This window comes from Tyto alba, unplaced genomic scaffold, assembly GCF_018691265.1.
Source record: "Tyto alba isolate M040663 unplaced genomic scaffold, T.alba_DEE_v4.0 Super-Scaffold_42, whole genome shotgun sequence".
NCBI classification, from domain to species: Eukaryota; Metazoa; Chordata; class Aves; order Strigiformes; family Tytonidae; genus Tyto; species Tyto alba.
In genome coordinates, this window is record NW_024881318.1 from 18,138,096 (window position 1) to 18,159,521 (window position 21,426).

The 21,426-nt window shown below is 35.5% G+C and overlaps 1 protein-coding gene across 1 annotated transcript in view; it reads right to left on the minus strand.

Annotated features, from left to right (window-relative positions):
- The window catches only part of RICTOR (RPTOR independent companion of MTOR complex 2), an 88,759-nt gene that overhangs the window by 30,824 nt on the left and 36,509 nt on the right, over positions 1 to 21,426 (minus strand). The window contains exons 7-19 of the mRNA XM_042804414.1: positions 19,871 to 19,997; positions 18,755 to 18,924; positions 18,458 to 18,525; positions 17,448 to 17,515; positions 14,883 to 14,965; positions 14,141 to 14,228; positions 9,617 to 9,707; positions 9,417 to 9,483; positions 9,235 to 9,315; positions 7,350 to 7,450; positions 4,679 to 4,841; positions 4,180 to 4,281; positions 1,703 to 1,749 (exon numbers count right to left, since the gene is read on the minus strand). Coding sequence (XP_042660348.1) covers positions 1,703 to 1,749; positions 4,180 to 4,281; positions 4,679 to 4,841; positions 7,350 to 7,450; positions 9,235 to 9,315; positions 9,417 to 9,483; positions 9,617 to 9,707; positions 14,141 to 14,228; positions 14,883 to 14,965; positions 17,448 to 17,515; positions 18,458 to 18,525; positions 18,755 to 18,924; positions 19,871 to 19,997 — 1,256 coding nt within the window. The remainder of the gene's footprint in view (positions 1 to 1,702; positions 1,750 to 4,179; positions 4,282 to 4,678; positions 4,842 to 7,349; positions 7,451 to 9,234; positions 9,316 to 9,416; positions 9,484 to 9,616; positions 9,708 to 14,140; positions 14,229 to 14,882; positions 14,966 to 17,447; positions 17,516 to 18,457; positions 18,526 to 18,754; positions 18,925 to 19,870; positions 19,998 to 21,426) is intronic.

Here is a 21,426-nt window from a genome sequence, read left to right on the forward strand (position 1 = left end):
TGTCACATAAGTTCTCTTCAGCTATAATAGTTAACATTACTGTGAAAAATACATTTTTGTGTTGTGCCAGGAAAAGGCCATATTTATTCAGCAACAATATTTTCATTCACCTCACTCAACCACTTCTGAAGCATAATAGTGATTGCAAACACAGACTCTCACTCAGACTTTTCAAAATACGGTGAGCAATATAGCTTGACTTTTGCATTGCAGGAAAAAATCTTCAAAGAGCTTCCCCTTGCCAATTCTTAGTCAAAAAATAAAAACATACTTGTGCTTTAAAATAATACAGAATGTTCTGTCTGAAGGTAGGTATGTCAAACATTAAGAAAACTTCACTAAAGCACTGTGCATTTAGGTAAACAAGTGAGAGTAAGCCACTACCCCCAACTCCAAACAGAGGACCAATTATAAAGGAAATCTGAGGGCTTCTTTAAATTTTGTCATATAAAATGTATTTTATTCTGGGTTATTAGCAATAAATGTATTACAGGTATTAACACACACATTTATGTTTGTGTATATATGTGTATACACACATACAAGTATATACATACATTGCATTAACTGTATCTCTATGAAATGAAGGAATCTGTCAAAAATATCTGGAATTTCACTTTAGCAGTTGTAAGATTATCACAAGAACACTAACAGTAAAAAAATTCAACTGATGGAAGGACAAATAAATGTATTTTACAATTAAAAACCAAAGTGGCTGAAAATTTTTTGTGATCAGCAGTAAAACTAGAGAGATTTGAGGCTTAATTAGTTATAATTAAACAAGAGTAACAGCATTTTAAAGGCATTAAAGCATCTAACCTGCAATCCTACAGAAAGGATCAAACTGTAGAAGTTTTATACTAAGTCAACCCTAGATTTTCTCAGTTTATTTGGAACTGGATTATATAGGCACTGAACAATGCCTGAGTGCAGCACAAAACCAGGAAACAGGAACATTGTCCCAGATAGGTAGGTAGAGGGGTGGGGATGGGTGTCAGAGCAGGACTGCAGAAAAGCAGTTGCTTTTAGAAAAAAAATGTTATAAATCACCAGATTTGGAAAATAATCCTTTACCACAAAATACAGATTGGCAATTAATGATTAGGGTAAGAAAAACAAACAGAAAAATACAAATGCAAAATTAAATTATGGGCATGATTGCAATGGGACTACCTCTTATGCTGGGAACACTATGTAAAAGTAGCCTGACTGCTTTTTAATAAAAACTTAAAAGGGAGCAGCGTGAGCCTTTCAGCATATGTTTTAGCTTTAGGTTTTTGCTCAAACTCATGTAGAAGTAGCTTTCCATGCCTCCAAATACAAAACTACTCTGTAACTACTGAACTGTACAACTGTAGTCAAAATTTGTAAGTACTGACAACAAATACTAATGTATGAAATATCAAAGAGGTAATACGTTAAGGTTTAAAACAAAATAGGGTGTTTACAAAGCTGGTATGGGTCTTGTTAAGGGAATAAATACATATAGTATCTGCGTATAGGAAAGAAACCACTAAAGCTTAAAGACCTGTTTATTTAAAGCAAATATTGCAACCTAATTATCTAAATTTTCATTTTTGCTGCTTATCTATAGATTAAGTTTTAGAAATGTTACATATCCAAGGAATAGTTTATTGCGATATTAAAAACCAGTTTTTCCAAATTTCTTTCTTCAAAGGAAGTCTACATAATTTTTACATACCTGTGCAACTGTTCATCTTTATAGTTCCTTAGATTTACATTTGGCCACTAGAAAAACAGCAAATATAGCATTATATGAAACTTGTACATCAGTCCTTGATTAGTCACTAAAATTTACTCATTTCTATTATAGTTATATTTACCTAATAATTAGAAGTGTTCTTGCATCTAATGTTACCTATAAAACCACCTTATTTTATTGAAAAGCCCACACTTCTTGCTCCAAGAACTGTTCGATTTTTTTCTAGAGCAGGACCGGGAATGTCAGTCAGATGCTGTGTGTACAAGGCCATAATTCTAATGAAAATAGCGAACTATGAAAAGCTAATGAAAAATAAACAATTTTGCTCAGTTTCTTCTCTGAAAATAACAAAAAATGTTGATATGCATAAATAGGGAAATATTTTTTTTGTTGTTTTCACTATTAATCAGATTTCCTTTAAAAATAATAATTATTCTGTTATAGCTCACAAATACTGCTTATTAAAACGGTATTTAAACTCTTCTGTTGATACTTTATAAGATGTTTTAAGAAGGATCGCATGAAGTCGTAATACTTTCTTCTGGACCTATCCTTTCTTCCTATTATATCTTCCTCTGCTCTTACAGCCATCTGTGGCCTCTGTGGTTTGAAATTTATTTTTGTTGCTACTAGTATGTTCTTGGCATGGATGGAAAAAAGCATATCATTCTTCTTTTTTACCTAAGCAATACAATTCTACATTTCCAATCGGTATACTAGTATTAAGATATATCGTACACTAGTTAATGATTAGTAAAACTGACTACACTAGTAACAGCACCAGATAAAGTATTAAGTTCTACTGTCAATGACAAAGTGACAATTCCTCCATCCTAACCACTGCCACTTTTGCTGCTCTTTTAGCAGCTCAGCAAGTGAAAAAGGCAGTAAAGGACCACATGAGAGGCAAATAGTGAGGTAGTTAGAAAGCTGATGTTCCACAGCCGTAAGGGTGTAACAGAGACAAGAGGGATGTGAGTAGCCACATGAGATAGCAAAGCTCAAACACTGGAATCTGGATCCCGTTCATTCCAGAACTGAAGATGGACCACTGATAACATTATCTTAGTTCATGCTTGTGTTGTGCAGTTTAACAGGAATGGAAGTGGTTAGAATTAAACCAGAAAACACACAAACTTCTAATTCTGAAAGACATAAGTCCCTGATTTTGAGACATCAGCAACTGTTTGACAGGACACTAGAAAGTATACTGCTGGGGAGGTCTGAAGTAGCAGGAAAACTGTTCGGTTTGACCTAAATTTCAGGTTAAAACCACCATACACCTTGGCAGTTAACTGCATAAAACTTCCATTGTCAAAGTACTACACAGACTACTTAACAGTAAGATTATGAAATACAGTTTCTTGCTAATATCTTTAATATTAAATCAAAGGTAAAAATATCTATGATTAACAATCATCGTTTTCTATTAATCCAGCATGTTTAGTAAATTTAGTACATTGCAGTAAAAAGCCTGTAAACAGGGAAGTGTGGTGGAGCAAAGCTACTGTCAGATATTTATCTAGGTCTTTAAACCAGACAGATTCTTGCTGTCTCAAGTTTATTAGTCCCTGAAAAAATGCACAGAAATATTTAGTTTCTTTTTTTTTAAAATATGATCTTGATTATGACTGTCACCATTAATAGTTTTTTTTACTTTCATCATCTTTGTAACAACACACTAAAGAAGACAGTAAGAAAATGTTACTTGGGGGTAACAGAAGGATGGCCTTTTTGTACAGAATGAAGGGAGCCATTTTGGTTCAAAGACTATACTGAGTACTCAGCAAGTTTTTTTACTCAAAGTAAGTTTTCTGCTTTAAAAAACAGATAGTCTCTTAAAAGCAGTGCATTAAATATATTTAAGATAATGCCCTCCCTGTCAGAGAGATTTCCTTCGTTTTGTAAAAATAATTTTTTTAATAGTTTTCATGCTAGAGGAGTGTTTGTATTAGTTCAAAACATACAGTGAGACTGCATACTACTGAAGTCCTCATGTGTAGCTCACTCTAAGCATGTGAAGTTTGATCTATAACCTACCTCCAGCCTTAACCTTCAGGTCACGTTATATAAAAAGAAATTTGCTATGAAACTGAATGAGGCAGTAACCCTGTATTGTTTGGACTGAAGTCTAAAATATTAGCAGCTTTAAAGTCATTATAACTAATTCTGTAAAGTCCATTTCTATACAAATAAAGTTGTATAAAATTTAATAAATGCTTCCTGAAAAATTTCTGAATTTAACTGTAGTGTACTTCTAAATATAGTTTAAGGGTTGTATACAAAAAGACTACAGCAGCATTGATTAAACCCATAAAATCCTCATTGTCTGAAATAAAACAGATTATGGGATGTACTATAGAATTAATTAATATTAGTCAAAAGCTCACATGTGAAATAGAGACTTCCTCCCAAACGATTTAATAGAAAGAATATCATGCCCTTTTTAAGCTCACCTTCAGTATGGTCCCTATTAGATTCCAATTCCAGTCAAGGTTCTCTTTATGATTGAGAACTTGACTGTCTCGAAGATTCATTACAAGTGCTTCTTCTGTATCCTGGAACACAGACATGAAAAACTACAGTAAGTTTCCTCACATCTTTTTTTTCAGTCTTGTCACAATATACTTACTGTTCATATAACAATCATTAAAAGGGCTATGCTCCACAGTAATCTGCATTTGAAATTAAATTGCATGATTATAGTACTGCATTAAGAATCCAGTAGTAAGAGATCACAGCTGGTCCTAAAAAGCATTAAAAATTATTGTCATTTCACTCCTCAATTTCTAGGAATGCAATATAGTATCCACAAGTACCTCCAAGGCAAATTAAATTTAAAAAAATACTACGAAGAAATTACATAAATGTTTCTGAATTAGATGAGAGAGTGAAGCTTGGGGGGCAGGATCTAAGTCTCCAATTTGGTTTTGAAAAATCAGTAATGGTTAATACCTTTAAAATAAAGATGTCTTTCTGCACACGGTACTGATCCCTTCTTTGGTGCGTTGAGATTGCTTTTTGAATAATATGATCTAAATGGAGGCTGTAAGGTTTAGGTCCTCTTTTCTTCATCTCATGAAAACGTTTTAAGCAGTTGAGTGCAGCACTTGCTCGTCTAGTAGAAAAAAACCCTCTAATCAGTATTTGGATAACATTTGGCAACTGAAGAGTGCCACTGCTGTATCTTGAGTAAATAAACATAGCTCAAGAGAGAGCTGACCAACAATTACAAAGCAGATAAAAAGAAAATAATTTTCTTGATACAATTTTTCATACATCCATAGGCCTCAGGCTTGTATTGACATTATACAGCAAATTAATCTTTCAGAATTTCTAGTACTGAAGAATGAGCCTTATTGGTATCTTTTCTTCTTCTCTGTAATTGGTGGTGTCTATCGTAGCTCACAGAAGATACTGTAAAGTTGATAAAAGTGTTGTGAGATGTCACAGTAAATCAACATTCTGCGGTGAAGTTGAGAGGGCTAGCCTCACCTTTGGCCAACAAAGTATTTCTTGTATATTTTGTATTTACTTATTTACTTCCCCCAGACAGTGGCAGGAATATCGGTAGCATGTTTCCTGATCTTTATTTCTAAACAGCTCAGCAAAAGCATGTAAGAAATTTTCCAGGAAAAGATACAAAGTAATAGAAATGACAGTTGACAAGGGTAGAAAAAGTTAATTACAAAATAGTGGTAGCAGAAAAAAAAAAAAACAAAAAAAAAAAAAAAAAAAACAAAAAAACCACAACTATCTCCTGAGCAAATAAAACAAGGAAATCTAAAAATGAGGAGGTAAGTCCTCCTTTCTTTCCCATTAACAAAAATTCTCACAGGGTAGAGAAGTGTCTTCATTTTGTATTATCTTCAAACAAACAAATACCTTTGAATTTGGCCACTTCATCTAAATTATGCAAATTTAATCTGTAATAGGGCCTACAGTTTTTCAGAGTATAAAACAATGCAGAGTGTTGACCAAAACAAAGATCCCCAATTATAAAAATACTACTTCCACAAAATTACTTTATTTCAACAAAAATGGGAGTTCTTACTACTCTATCAGTTATGCCCACAAATGCCAAAAAGCAAAAAAACTGCAGATAATCCACAAATGTATCCCTTCTGCTCTTCATCTTTCCTCTCAATCCACAGCTTTGACCAAGTTAAATATCCTGTAATAGCGTTTCAGATATGCCTTTTTTTGAAAAATAACTTTTCAAATAGCAGAATCTTCTATTGACATGTAAGAAACCTTCAAAACTAAAAAGCAGAAGAGCACTACGTTACTTGGAAACACTCTACTAACAGCATTTATCATTTCACAGTAGCAGTCTGGACAGATTCTGTAATTTATCACTGACAACAAAATGAAAGACAAAATAGAAAGTTATAATTATCAGAATACTGATCTGACAAAGCAGATGACGAATGGGCAGAGTAATTAACAAAAACATTTCCTATAATTTACTACTAGAAAAAAACCCCAACACACTCAATTTAAATGATCTTCTACAAAGAAACACATGTAAGAACACTCATTTACTGGAACATAATTTAAAGACAAATCAATCTATCAAATTATTCGACTTCTTCCCTTGGAGGTTTAAGTTGTGTAAAGTACCCAGGGCATGGTATTTTATGAAAGAGCACTTCAGAGTAGTAGATTAGTAGATGTACAGAGAAATTTAAAAAAAAATAATAAAATTAAAAAGCCTATGTTTTTAAAATCTCAAAATTCACGTATATCTAGTTCAAAGAGAAATTAAGAGGCTCTATAAACATTTTCTGAGTCAGATGCCCAAATATACTTCATCAGATTGGCACTATGACTGCCAAACAATTCCGTAGTACTGCTTAATTACATGCCACTGCAGAATGCTGCACTAAATTTAAAGTTTCTGTTCATACATTTTTATACTCAAATGGAACTAAAAGGAAGAGAAAAAATTATCAGTGCAAGCTTTGAACAAAAGCATCAGAAAGTTTTAACATAATCACTAATGTTACAACCACTATTTTCTTCTGAAGAAGAAAATGGTTTAAAAAGAAGCAAACCAAAAAAACTAAAAACCAAAAAAACAGCCCCATGCCAATATTACATTTCTGGCTCTTGCTCATACTAATGATTCACTGATTCGGTATATTACTGTAATGACCTATACATAAACAACAATAGAAGAAAAAATTGGTACAGTCTTTTTTAGTTTTGAAAGCTTAGTTGTATCAAAATGCCAAAAAAGTGTTAAATAATGGAGAGGTCAAACACAAAGAACACATCTCAGATGTTGCTTGTTCAAAGAACGCCTTAGAGATGATTTACGAAAAATTCTGTTCAACAGTACTGCAATATATGCAAAAGTGTTCTGAGATCTACTATCAAACCTTTCTTTCCAAATTTCAAAATTTCTGAACTGTTACTGTAAACACTTTTGGAATGATTCATGGGAAACTATTTCCCTAGTAAGTGTGACAGACATTTCTATATGCATGTGTATGTTTGCTTTCAAATAAAGACAGCAGTGGTTTCAGCCACCAGAAAACTTGCAATGTAGGGTTTCACTCGAATGTAGGGGGAAAAGGAGATGTAAATACTTTTGCCTCTAAGTGTAATTTAGAATTCTTACAGTCTTTTCTCTTTCATGATGTCAAAAGATGCTGCCATATTCATTAGCGTTGGTAAGCAGTGCAGGTGATGGCTGTGAGAATGAGGAAGAATTGTGTTTGCCTAAAAAAAAACAAAAGACCAGTTGGAGTAACTTATTACAACATTTTCAGCCATCTCTTTAGGATCAACATTTGAAGAATCTATCACTTTTCACAAGACTTTCACAAATGCATGAAAACAAAACTACTTTTTGCATAATGTCAGAGTAATAATTACACCTATCATTCTAAATATTTGATCTAACCAATCAATCTGAAATACAACTGAAAATAACTTAATTTTAGATTGTAGAGCCTTCTAATATTTGTTGTTTGGACTGGTGATTTCTAAAGTGGTAATATGAAAAAACATCAAAGCATCAGATATCCTTATGTCATGTGTATAAATATCTAGAATCAGAAATACAAATTAAGCTGATGATTTCTATTAAAAACTTTCTGCACACATAAAAAATCTCATTAATTAACATAACTTCCTAAGTTACTAGACATTTCATTGCTTTTATTTTGGGCAATGTAAGGAGTTCTGCAAATATTTTTGGAAACTAAAGAATAATGAAGATAAACTGCTGCAATCTCTTAAAACTAAGTAAAAATACAAGTATTTGTTCAGTGCTTTGATAAACAGTCACCTTAGACTAATGAGTCATCTCTTTAGAAAAACAGAAAATACCTATGCTTTGCAGCATACTCATGTCAGTAACAGTCACTCCCATTCAAAATTATTCCAGAAACCAGAAAAATAGCATATGTTACTACAGATTCCTCTTTTTAAACTACATAGTTGATTGAACACCCAAGAAGTTCTACCAATTATTTAAAGAAAAATCACTGAAGAGACTAAAGAACAGATTTGTTGTGGTTGTGACCCATGCTGATGATCTGAGAAGCTGTAAATCGCTGTAGTAATAAGAAATCCTGTATCTGAAGACTGTGATCTTGTTTTTTGGAGCGTTAAGCACCACTGAAATGAGTTGATAGTTGAAGATGCAGACTATGTCCGACAACTCACATTCAAATTTTGTAAAACCAAGTTGTACTTCCCAATCTTACAATCTCTTATAGTTTATTTGGAAAAAGACTAAAAAAAAAAAAAAAAAAAAAAAAAACCAAGAAAAATGGTCAAAAAGTGCTCTGCTGCATATGCTATTCTCGTAATCTGGAGAGGTTGTGAAAAATATAAAGAACTTCTTTGCAAGGAAGGTAAATCATATCACTTCATATATGACTAACAGCTCCTCAGGAGGCTGAAAGTTAACACTGGAGTGTATATGAAAACAGTAATATATCTGTAATAAAATAGTTTAAGTTAAGATAGAGAAGCTCTCATAAAAGTTATGTTAGGTGAGGCAAGCAGAATAAAGTTAGGTCCCTTCAGCTTCTCTGTAGCAGGGGCCACGCACAGCAGTGCTGAAAGAACACTCCACCAAGTTGGAGTTGCCTGAATGAGTAACACCAGGTGCTCCAGCCACACCAAGCTGAACATAAAAAAAGTTTCAGCAACAGTCCTCTTCCCAAACACAGTAATTGATGGGTGAGTTTGCAAGACTCCAGCTTAAAAATACAACTGGTTACTGAGGCAAAGAAGTGTACTGGTGAGAGTTTGAGAGCTGAGGATTATCTTTGAAGCAGTGTCCCTAGCACTTTCAGTGATTTCCAAATGGCCTTGCTATTAATTCATACTGTTTTTAATATATGAAGTGCCAAAAGATGTAAATTAACCCATTATTCAGATGAAAAGTTACATGTGCCAAGCTCGTAACACAAATTCAAAGCTGTAATAGGAAATACCTATTTGCAGCTAGCTACTAATACTACTTATACTCAGCAAGAAGTTTTACTTACCATGTGCAAAAGTTCTCCTAAAAGGATAGTTGCTCTAACTGACACATGGTCATCACTACTTGTGATCACTTCAACCAGACCCTTCAAAAAATTGAAATATTAAAACATTTAATGTATAACATTTTAATATTTAGAAGAAAAACAGTACTAAGCATCTATTCAAATGTAACATCATTTGTTACCTCTAGAAGTCCATTGGTAATAAAAGCTGAAAGCACTAAAGCCAAATAATTATCCATGAGGTCAGGCCTAAGGAGAAAAAAGTATGGAAACAGTTTAGAAAGTTAATTTCTTACTGTGTCTGCAATAAAACAACAAATATTTTGTCAACATCACCACAAAACAAAACCAAAAGTTTAAACTAAGTTCATTAAATGTTCACCTTGATCTGGCTCGATGGGGTAATATAGTTTTAGCTTCAGCAGCTACAAAGCCATCAGAAAGTCTCCAGCAGTCCTGAAACCTGCTTGGATCTAAAACAAGAAAATATAGACAGTGGTAATTACTAATATTGTATTTCATAGAGTTATTTTAATAGTTGTCAGTAGGTAAACAGTAGTTCTTGCCAACAAATGTTATTTCAGGTTTCAAATTACAGAAAATTTTGTCAGAAGGAAATTCTAACGAGTCATCTAATCCACACTGCTGAACAACATATGTCCAACTTCAAAGCTAGGACAAAGATTCTATCTAAGTATCAACAAAAACAATGACATTTCTAACTCATAAACACATTAAACTTGTTTAACAGAAAATATCGTAACACCTAAAATTTTAAAATATACATCCATATGTTGCAAAGTATCAAGTATGCAACAAATAATTATTTATTTATAAACATGGAACAAGGATTAAGCTTATATAATCAACTGCATAACAAAACATTTATAATCAGAGTTTAGAGAAGAGAATTGCTGGAACATTAAAGGCTTAAACTTGCTCCTTCTGGGATCATACTTTTTCACTGTGAGACAAAACAGAGGATACTCTTGAGTTTACAAAGGAATAATTCTGAAGACAGAAGACTAACTCTGCTAAATGTAACAACATGAAAAAGCATACGATTGTCATGGGGAAATTTAGCAGTGGAAATAGCTAGCAGATACACAATATATAGAAAATACTCCGTTTAACAACTTTTCTGTAACATTCACCAACACTTTACAGATGCTTAGAATTGTTGGAAAATGGGTAATAAAATTTGAGGACAATCTTAAAGAATTTAAGCAATTGGCTAAATGCCTGCAATATGTCCACTGTACAATGGTCCTTGAGCTAGGTAAGTGTGATAACCACCTCCTGGAGAAGGTGCAAATTGAGAGACTCCCAATCAGAAGCCCCTGTCGCTGAAGATTAAGGCCCTCTGAAAATGATGAACTAGCTGAAGCTAGGCAAGAGATAAGAAAGTGCAGACATAAACCAAAGACAGACCAAGTCCTTACCATATAAAGAAGAAAGATTCCAAAGTGCAAAGTTCAAGAAAGATTCCTCTCCCAAAGACCACCAGAGACTGCTACAGACCACCATCACGCCCTATGGAAGCCACTCAGAGACCCAAACTGCATGTGTAATAACTATGTAAATATGATAATGAGTTATACGAAATCAAATTAATATGTATAATCATTCCAGGAAATCTGATGCACATATACGTAAGAGTGATATAAGCTTTGGCTATTTTAATATACAGTGGACATGTTAGGTGGAATGACTCCCTCATGTACCCAGTTGAATGAAGTAATGCTGCTCATTAATGCTAAATCTGGCATTAAGGAATTTTCATTCCTTATTTCATTGACAAAATCATAGAATACCAGATTGGAAGGGACTTCAAGGACCATCTGGTCCAACCTTTCTTGGCAAAAGCATGGTCTAGACAAGATGGCCCAGCGCCCTGTCCAGTGGAATCCTAAATGTGTCCAATGTTGGGAAATCCACCACTTCCCTGGGGGCTTTATTCCAGCTACTGATTGTTCTCACTGTGAAAAATTTTCCACTTGTGTCCAGTCGGAATCTTCCCAGGAGTAACTTGTACCCACTACTCCTTACCTTTTCCATGTGACTCCTTGTCAAAAGGAGAGTCTTCATCTTTTGTAGCGACCCTTTAAATACTGGAACATGGTGATAAGACCATCCCGAAGCCTTCTCTTCTCAAGGCTGAACAAATCCAACTCTCAGCCTTTCCCCATACGGCAGGCTTCCCAGTCCCTTGATCAGCTTTTTGTGTCCCTCCTCTGGACCCTCCCCAGCCTGTCCACAACATTTTACATATCAGGGACCCAACCTGAACACAGTATTGCAGGTGTGGCCTGACAAGCACCGAGTAGAGTGGGATAATGACTTCTTTATCTCTACTGATAATGCTCTTATTGATGCACCCTAGCATCCTGCTGGCCTCCTTTGCAGCAGCAGCACGCTGGTCACTCCCACTGACCTGTTTGTTCATCAGGACCTCCAGGGCCCTTTCCACAGAGCTGTTCTTCAGCTGGGTAGATCCTAGTCTGTGCTGCACTACTGGATTACGTTTTCCCAGATGCAAGACCTTATACTCGTCCTTGTTAAACCTCATAAGGTTCTTGTTAGTCACTCTTCTAGCCTAGCCAGGTCTTCCTGCAGGGTGGCTCTCCCTTCCAAAGTGACCACTCAGTCTGGTATCATCATCAAACTTCATCAGGATACACTTGATCCCATCATCCAGATCACTCATGATTAAACAGCACTGGGCCCAATATCGATCCCTGGGGGACACCACTAGTGACAGGTTTCCAATTTTAAAAAGAGGTATTTACCACCACCCCCTGGTTCCAGCCTGTCAGCCAGTTCCCCACCCTCTGCACAGACCACTTGTCTAGACCATAATGCATCAGTTTCTCTAAGAGGAGGCTACGGGCAACCATATCAAATGCCCTGGAGAAATCCAGGTAGAAATTGTCCACCACTCATCCCACATCAACTTAGCAGGTTACTTTGTCATAGAAGGCAATCAATTTTGTCAAGAACTATTTGCTCTTAGTGAATCTGCGCTAGCTTTTTCCAAATATTTGCTTCATTTGATTTGTCACAGCTCCCAGGAGGAATGGTTCCATAACATTTCCAGGAATTGAAGTAAGACTGATTTACCTACAATTTCCTGGATCCTTCTTTAAGCCCCTCTTGTAGATGGGGGTGACATCATCCTTCTCTTCTAGTCTTCTGGGATGTCCCCTGACCTCCACAACTTCTCAAAGATTATGGACAGTGGCCTCAGAGTGGGGTCAGCTCTTAACACCCTTGGGTGAATAATGTCAAGGCTCATTTGTAGGGGTTAAGCTCCTGTAATACTTTGCACAACAATTTTTTCTTCATTGACAGCGTTTGCATCAACCTGGATTTTTGTTCCCACGGCCTGGGGTCCAACAGTGCTCGTAAAGATTGAGGTGAAGCAAGTGTTGAGAACCTCTGTCTTTTCAGCGCTGTTGGTGACAGATTCACCTCTCCTGTTTAACAGTGGGCCAATAGTTTCCTGCTGTTTCTGCTTGTTTACGTACCTGAAAAACCCTTTCGCATAGTTTTTGACATCTCTGGTCAATCTCAATTCAAGCTGAGCTTTTGGTTTTCAAACTGCATCTCTCTGTGCCCTGGCAAGGCCCTTGTAGTTGTCAACAGGTATTTGTCCACTTTTCCATCTCTGGTATGCTCCTCTTCTGGTTTTGAGCAGACTCAGAAGTTTATAGTTAAGACAAGGGGTGGGAGGGGTGTCTCTTGATCTGACTACTTACCCTATCTTTAAAGGGAATGAACATCTTTGTGCTTCCAAGAGAGTGTTCTTGAAAAGCTCCCAGCACTCGCTACCTCCTTTATCCTCCAAGGTAGCTTCCCATGGAGTCTCCCAACTGACCTTTGAGCAAGCTGAAGTTTGCTCTTCTAAAATCTAAAACCTTTGTCTTAGTACTAGCCTTCAGTGTTCTCAGCAGGATTGCAAACTCCAGAATACTGTGATCACTGCAGCCAAGACTATCACTAACGAAGATATTACAAAGCAGGTTTTCTTGGTTTGTGAGTAGCAAGTCTAGCAGTGCCTCATTCCTGGTTGGCACATCTAATGTTTCTATGAGGAAGCAGCCCTCTACAGATTCCAGGAACCTGATGGATGACATGTAAGCTGCTGTCTTGTTCTTCCAACAAATGTCTGGGTAGTTGAAGTCACCCATAAGAACCTGGTTCTGTTGACCCGAAGCTTGCTTGTCACCCAAATATTGCTTCGTTGGCCTTACTGTCTTGGTTTGGAGGTTACTAGCAGATGCCTACTCTAAGATCCCTCCTTGGATACGACCCCTCTGATCTTGACCCAGAGGCATATGATAGGGCTTTCACAATTGCCAGAGCTGAATTCCATATATTCAAGGCTCTCCTTAACATATAGCATGACTCCTCCACCTCTTCTTCCCTACCTGTTTTTATGAAACAGCCTCCAGTCATGTGAGTTGTCCCAGCGTGTTTCAGTTATTGCTATGATATTATAACTTTCTGATTAGGCATGGAGCTCCAGTTCCTTCTGTTTGTTCCAAAGGCTGCATGCATCGGTATACATACACAAGAGGTGGTTGGTCTTCCGGTTCACATCTTGGGAGGCAGCTAAGGAACATTTATTCTTCTACATTACTACTGCTTCTAACACTTCAAAGTCTAATCTGTAGTAATGTGCTTACAGAGTCTTTTGTATAAATGCTCCTTTATGCTCCACTGCTATCTCTCATCAAACTTACAACATGTAACACTTGATAGAGAATTTTAAATGGGACTTCAAAGCACTCAATGAATTCAGTGATGAAACAGTTAATATTGACATAATTTTGACAGTGAAGGGTTCAAATTGTAAAGAGTTTAACAGACAGAATTCTTATGTGAACTGGTTTTAAATACTTACCTACACTGAGAAGTGCCTCAATAAATTCTTCTGCAGTAACAGGGAGAGGAAGGCGAAATATATCATATAGAACTTCAAGCAGACCTCGCTACCAAAAAAGAAAACACAACAGGAATTTTATAGATTTACAAAAATTGTCCTTTTGTTCACTATTAATATTGAACTTAAGATTTGTATAGAGTGCTAAAATTGTTGTATTTGTTTCAGTGTTTCTTTTTTTGATACCATGCTTATTTTCACAAACTGAAATAATCTGGAGAAGAGAAGGGAAGGGACTTGTTTAGTTTAGAACTGTGCCTTACTGTCACTGAATTCTACAGAAGCTCAGGCTACTTGGAATACAGTTTTTTAGAATAGTTTCTGCTGCCACCATCAACTTCTTGTTTTAATAGGTAATTGGGAAGAAACATCTTTATTTATGTTGGATTCAACTCTGATTATTATGCTTTAAAATTGTAACTGCAGCTACTGTGAACTTGCTTTGACTTGTGACCAGAGTAAAAATTAATTTATGTACTTTTCTCACCTCTATTCCCTCCTCTCAGACATACAGGGTGTGCTTCATTCTCACAGGAGTTTTATAATGGAATTACAGACATGAACATGGGAGTCAAATAAACTCGAGGGTAGTGGTCTCATAACTGGAGTCTGTTTAAGCCACTAAATTGTTAAAATGTTAAGAATATGTTAATTAAAATATTCAATCTTATTCCTACATCAGTACTAAATATTTACCACCTACCCGTATTTCCATATTTGGTATACAGAGTACCCCAATAAGAGACTGAATCCCAGAATTTCCAGGTTTGCACAGGCTGATAATACCTAGAAAACATTAAATACAAATTAATATCCCTTCATCAAACCAAAAAAAAAAGCATTAGACACACTGTTAAACCTGACTTCCAGTTTGAGTACAAGCACAGATGGCAAAAATTACTAACCATAAACATTTTCATCTTTATAGTGTCAGTTCCTTTCCAGTCAATAATATTTAACAAAATTTTCTAAATACAAAATTGTTTCCTCATTAACAACTATAGTTACTTTTGCCCCTTCTACTGTGAGCAGTATTTTCCAATTATCTGCAAAACCCACATTTACATGGAAGAAATGGCAGAAAGAACAGACAAAATTGTCAATTAATAACGAATCTTAAACCCAAAAGATTTGCATCATCTTGGCATATCTGAGAATTTTCTCCATCAAAAGCTGTATCTTAACACATTATTTAGTTTCTTTTAATCTCAGATCAATTCTAAACAGCAAGTTTAAACATACTTGGAATAACATTCTCTGTGCACTGCTTCAGACCACCTTTTCCCAAATAACCAGTGTTCATCTCCAGAAGTTTCAACATAGTAGATTTAACTTTGCATAAAATCTCTCTTATAATTTGTTCCTTTCACACTGTGGTTTTACTCAGTTTAATATTTCAACACTAACAGGGAAAGTCTTCAAATTGTTCCTACATGTTACAGAATACCACCTAAAGCTTACACTGATTTTTCAGCCTCAATTTGTATACAGTCTATTCATTAAAAGTGTGGCTGCAAAGACAGTAACCTTGCTTATTTCTTTGACCTCTTCTCTTCATAGTTCACATAATAAATTAAAACTTACATAAACATGCTATCCAGAAAACCAACAAGTTTCTCCAAAATGCAACTTTAAATTACAAAAAGAATCCAGGTTCGCATACCTTTTTGTCTTACGTATCATAAACCCGAACTGTTATTCTTTAAAAACTACTAACAAATGAGAAATATCACCTACATATCTATTTATTTTAACTAATACAAATTCAGCTTTAATGACATGTGCTTTATACAAACTTGAAGGAAGTCTTCAATTTCAAAACTTCCATGTCACCAAAACTTAAGACACACATGTGGTCACAGCCACAGTAGAGGCATTTAAATATGTTTCACAGTGCACCTCAGAGGCCTTTTCCAATAGCGGCCACATCCCAGTTGCAATGCAGGAATAGATTTGGGTGCACACAGTCATTGCTGCACGCCCCTATTTTATCTCTAATGACATGATCACACATGAGAATAAAGGACATAGTAACCATCAGCTCTGAAGAATAACCCAGTCTGGAAAATAAGGATAGCAGAACAGTAGAACACAGCAGATAGTACAAGACAGACAAAAAAAAAACACCCCAAAAGCCAAAAGAAAAGCCAGGAACACCCTCAAGCCTAGTTCAGCTACATGTACTTTGGAAAGACTGACAGTGTAAAGACATTTTTGTAACAGAAAAATCTAGTGTGTTAGTCTCCAACATAACAAGTAATATAAAAAAGGATGAACGTGTAACAGTGATAGTGCCATAGCCAGTAACATATTCCAAGACAACTGCTTCTTCAGTCACTTGACCTTTTAGGCGTATGCTATTAGTTCTAAGTGAGTAAAGGAAGATGAAGCAACACTCTTATCAGAAACTGCTTCCTAGAAGCTTCAAAGTTGTCACAGACTTCCCAAGCTTCCTCCCCTAACAAGTGAGAACACGTGAGAAACTTTTGAAGGATACCTTGATATTAAATTAAGCTTAGCAATCTTTTTCAGAACATTAAAAATAAACCAGATAGTGTCACAATGAAAAAGACTTTCGACATAGTCTAAATCTTTCAATACAGACTGTCAAAATCCTACTCAGAATTTTGGTACATGGTCATATCACCTCATTTCGTTTATTTGCAAGACGCTGTCTTGACTGAAAGAATGAGCAGTCCCTGAGGCAGTATCTTCATGTTAGATCTTATAATATTGCAGAGAAATGATTTATAAAAATTTAAAAAGCCTGCTTTTTGATTTAGAAGTGTCTTCTACATGAAAAGTCACAAATTATGTCCATCTGCAATTTCTCTTCAGCTATGGCACCTGGTGAAATTAAGTGCTAGTGAAACTATTCTGTTGGTATCTCTTCACATAGACAAAAACATTTCTTATTTACAGTGCCAGAACCATCTCAAAGGCAAATTCTTATGATCTGATATTATTATCAATATCCTCTCACCAATCAAACGTCAATAAGTGCCATCAAGGTACAACTTATATGGTATTCTATTGGGGGGGGGAGGGGAAGCAGTGTGTCTTGTTAGTAGTTTGTCAAAAATCTATGTATGCATCCTCCAATTTTATGATATCAAAACACATCGTAGTAACACTGTAGGAAGAAGTACTGATAGAAATTAGACACAAACAAGACCAATTCTGTGTTTAAACAAACCACTCCTACACTATTAAGTAAATTTCCCCTTCCAATCATCCAGCTTCAAAAAAACAAACAAAAAAATCTTACCTGCCCATGATCGAAATGCTGCCACTATTCCCATTTTACTAGCTAGGAAACGTGCTTCTCTGTCCTCTCTGTCATTAAAACAACAAATGTCACAATACAGTTAATAACTATAAGATGGGCAGTGTTACTAACATAGCAAGTAAAAAGTAGTTAACTGAGATTTTAGATGGGGGGACAAAATCCAGAGCAAGAGAAATCTTTTACGTATGCATACATGTATTTATGCAATGTGTAAACACACACAAAGATCAGAATTTTTAAGTATTGTTACTTTTCCTTTTTCAGGGGAATTTCCATGGTAGGAAGATAATATCACAAAGTAAACACCTATATGTGGTCAGATGAATCACTCTGCGCCTCAACTGACAGTAAGTCTACAGCAGCAACCTAAAGACTTGGACCTTATTCAGTTACCCAAACCCAAGTATCTCATGCCATTTGGTAATGAAAAACCCAAGTAATTCAAGTTGGAAGCAATCTCAGGAGGTGTCTAGTCCAAACTCCTGCACAAAACAGTTGTCAGCTATGAGACCAGACCCAAGTTATACTCAAAGCTTTATCCAGTTGGGTCTTAGAAACTCTCAAGGATGAAGGCTGCAGGATCTCTTCAGACAGCCTGTTCCAACATTTGACTGACACTTGAATCACAGGAAATTTCATCCCCCTCCCACCCTTATATCAAGTTGGAACCTCTCTTGTTTCAATTTTTCTCTGTTGCTTCTTGTCCTCCCACCTTTCACCACCATGACGGGTCCTGACAGTAACTTCTTGATAACATCTTCATAGGTATTAGAAAAGCTGCTATTTGGGGGAGGATGTCTCCCAACCTTCTCTTCTCCAAACTAAACAAGCCCTTTCAAAATCTTAAACGCTTAACAGTATTCTAGGAAGTTGCATTCAAACCTACTATATTCAAGTAGTTGGTACTAGAGCATTGCTTTTATTTTCACTTTGGAAAGAGAAATACCATGAACACAACTGGTAGCACAAGTAGCAGCACTAACACTTACTTGAGTTGTCCTTCTGCTGTGTCTGGATTATGCCTGTAGTGAAAATCTGTGTAAGGAGCTAAAATTCGCTAAACAAAAGAAAGACATGCATTACTTTCACATGAGAATACAGTTAAATGGGTCTTGCCCTTTTCTCAGTCCCACTCCAACCTGTCATGTTATTCCTGCTTTACAAATCATTATGCTCTTGGCCTAAATTTTTGTATTTTAAACATTTTGTTTTTGATGAAAATTAAACAGTTTCATTAGTAATACAATGTTTGATTTCTATCACTGAACAAGTAAAACTGAACCCACCTCTAATTCTACATCTGCTCGCACATACTGTCGGGTCTTTGGATGATTAATTAGGTGCAAAACTGTAGTTATCAGAGCCTCATTTATTCGGCTTAGCTGACAATCAATCACGTTTTTCAAGATGGTACTTAAACCACCCCGAAGAGCCACCACCTCTGGATTCTGCAGTGCTAAATAAAGAAAAAACATGTCACTCTGGCCAGTGATCGGAAAGGAAATATTTAACAGCTTCCAATATGACAAACTTGTGATCTCTTTAGTACTTATATCTTCTTTCTGAACACTGCCGAAGTACACATAAAGCTTTTAATGGAACTGACTGACATTAGCAATTGATTAAGATTTTGAATTAATTTATTATGACTGGTCATTCACCATTGTGCAGCAATTTCCCAACTTATTTCCAACCAAGTTTTCATCTAGTAGTTTCTGGATTTCCCCACAAAAATGTTTTGTGCTTCACCGGACTGACAAGGATGAAGCATTTATACTCCAATATAAAGATAACTTATTACTCTAAACCAGAAGGTTGGATCTTGAGAACATTGCTTAAGTTATTTCTCATTGATTTTGAAAAAAACTTTAAAAATCAGCACCCACATATAAGTATAGGGAGTTAGTATAAACCACTCTCCAGATACCCTTCACACAGACACAAATACTGACTTTCGGAAACCAGCTAACCACAGTACCCACTGTAGAAATTTTTAAAGGAATATGTCTTGTAGTTCTCTGAACTCCTGTACATTCATCAGCATCTCATGTATCGAATCCTCCCTACTCCCAATTCATTAGTCTTAGCAACTTCAGCAGGGAAACGTTTTTAAGGTAAATCAAAAATTGGCAAGTCTTAAGGGAAAGAATAGCACCTGAAATGCTCAGGTACTTCATTTAAGAGATTTTGATTTGAAATTAAAGTAATTTTGTTTGATATGAAACACATGACTAAAATCCATGAAACTGACATTAAGAACATTGAACATCTAATTCATTATTAAACAAATACCATTAATTATTTTAATACAATCTATTTACTACAAACCCACAGAAGAGAATCTCTTAGAAAACTGATGACAAGAATGTCAAGTTTCCTTAATTAGATTTCAGTTATCTTACCTAGTTCACAGATAATGGCTATACACGCTCGAACCATTCTGTCTCTTTCTTGAAGACCATCGTTTCCAACTGCTATCAAAGAATTAGTAATAGAACTGGGGAACAATGAGGCATTCACAGTGATCATCTGCCAAAAATGAAAGAAAAAGGCCTCTGGTTTCTTCATATTATTTCTCTAAATATATTCACAGATTCACCAGTATTCTGTTTCCTAGATCCAACCAGACAGACCACTCCATCTATTACTTGGTTGTATCTGGCAAATCCTCAGAACTATTTCTTTTGTTCTTGAAATTCTTCATTTGTTAATTTATGTTGCCATTCTCTTCCTGCTTCAGTTTTTTTATTTTTATATTACTTTATAACAACAAAAAGGTTAAAAAACCCCATGAGTGTTGCAGAGAGAACTATGGATACCTTTTTCATACATTTTTCAAATAATTTTTTTATCAACAAAGAATGCTGTCCAATGACAGAGTAGATTATAAACTCTTCTAGAAGATTCATTCATACTACAGCAGATTCTTCAATACCCATTCAACTGTTTAATTAGCCAAGACTAAAATCTCCTGATTTGTAGAGAGATTGCCGACTACAAGAAAGGACAGTCAGACAAAGCTGCTATAGTATTTGGAAGGCAACTGTCAGTAACACCCCCATATCCTCTTGCACTGTACTTAATTTTCCTAGAACTGCAGTGTAATTCAAGTTCACCAGAAGTTATATAGCTATGGAACAAAAACCACCCCCCACACCTTAAACAAATTAAACTGAAAAGTAAAGATGAAAACAAGACCTGTGCCCATTAATCAAGTCATTCTTCAATTAAAAGAAAAGAGTTTGCAATAAATTTGAGACAGACTAGAACAGATTTTAATAGCTAATGTTTATTTACACTACTGAAAAGGTCCTGTACTATGGAAATCCTCTGCTGCTAGTTTAGGACAATCAGAATTTACGCCAGATTAAGGAGCAAGACCCTATGCACACATTAAAGGCAAAAAATCCCACTGCAAAACAACTACGAGGACTCTTTGCCCTACATCAAATGAGGCTTTGGACTACAAAGGCCAAGCAGCTTTTTGTTCACATTTTCTCGTATTTTGTGAAAATTAATTATATATATCCTCTGTACTATGGAACATCACTAAATAGATGTATTACTAAGGAGGAAGTAGGTTTTTTGTCTGTCTGCTTAAAAGGGAACAATGTAATATGTTACAGCCAACTCAACCATGTCACATTTTTTTCTGCTAATAAATAAAAGTGACATCTAAAAATACTCAATAGTGAAACACCTAAAAAGTCAAGGCCAGTTTTCCAAGCTTTTGTTTAATATCCTTCTTGTTTCCAACAAAAGCAGGCTTATCTTCATTATTTTTCCAAAACTGTTTTGTCCTATATTAATTTTACAACTCACTTAGACATCTTATAGATATTTGTTCAAAAAGGATTAATTGTTTTACCAAAGTATGTTAATATGAGAAAACAATAACCATTATGATAAATATATTGGAACACTTTAACAAGTTTATTTTTAAGACATGTTTTTGAGA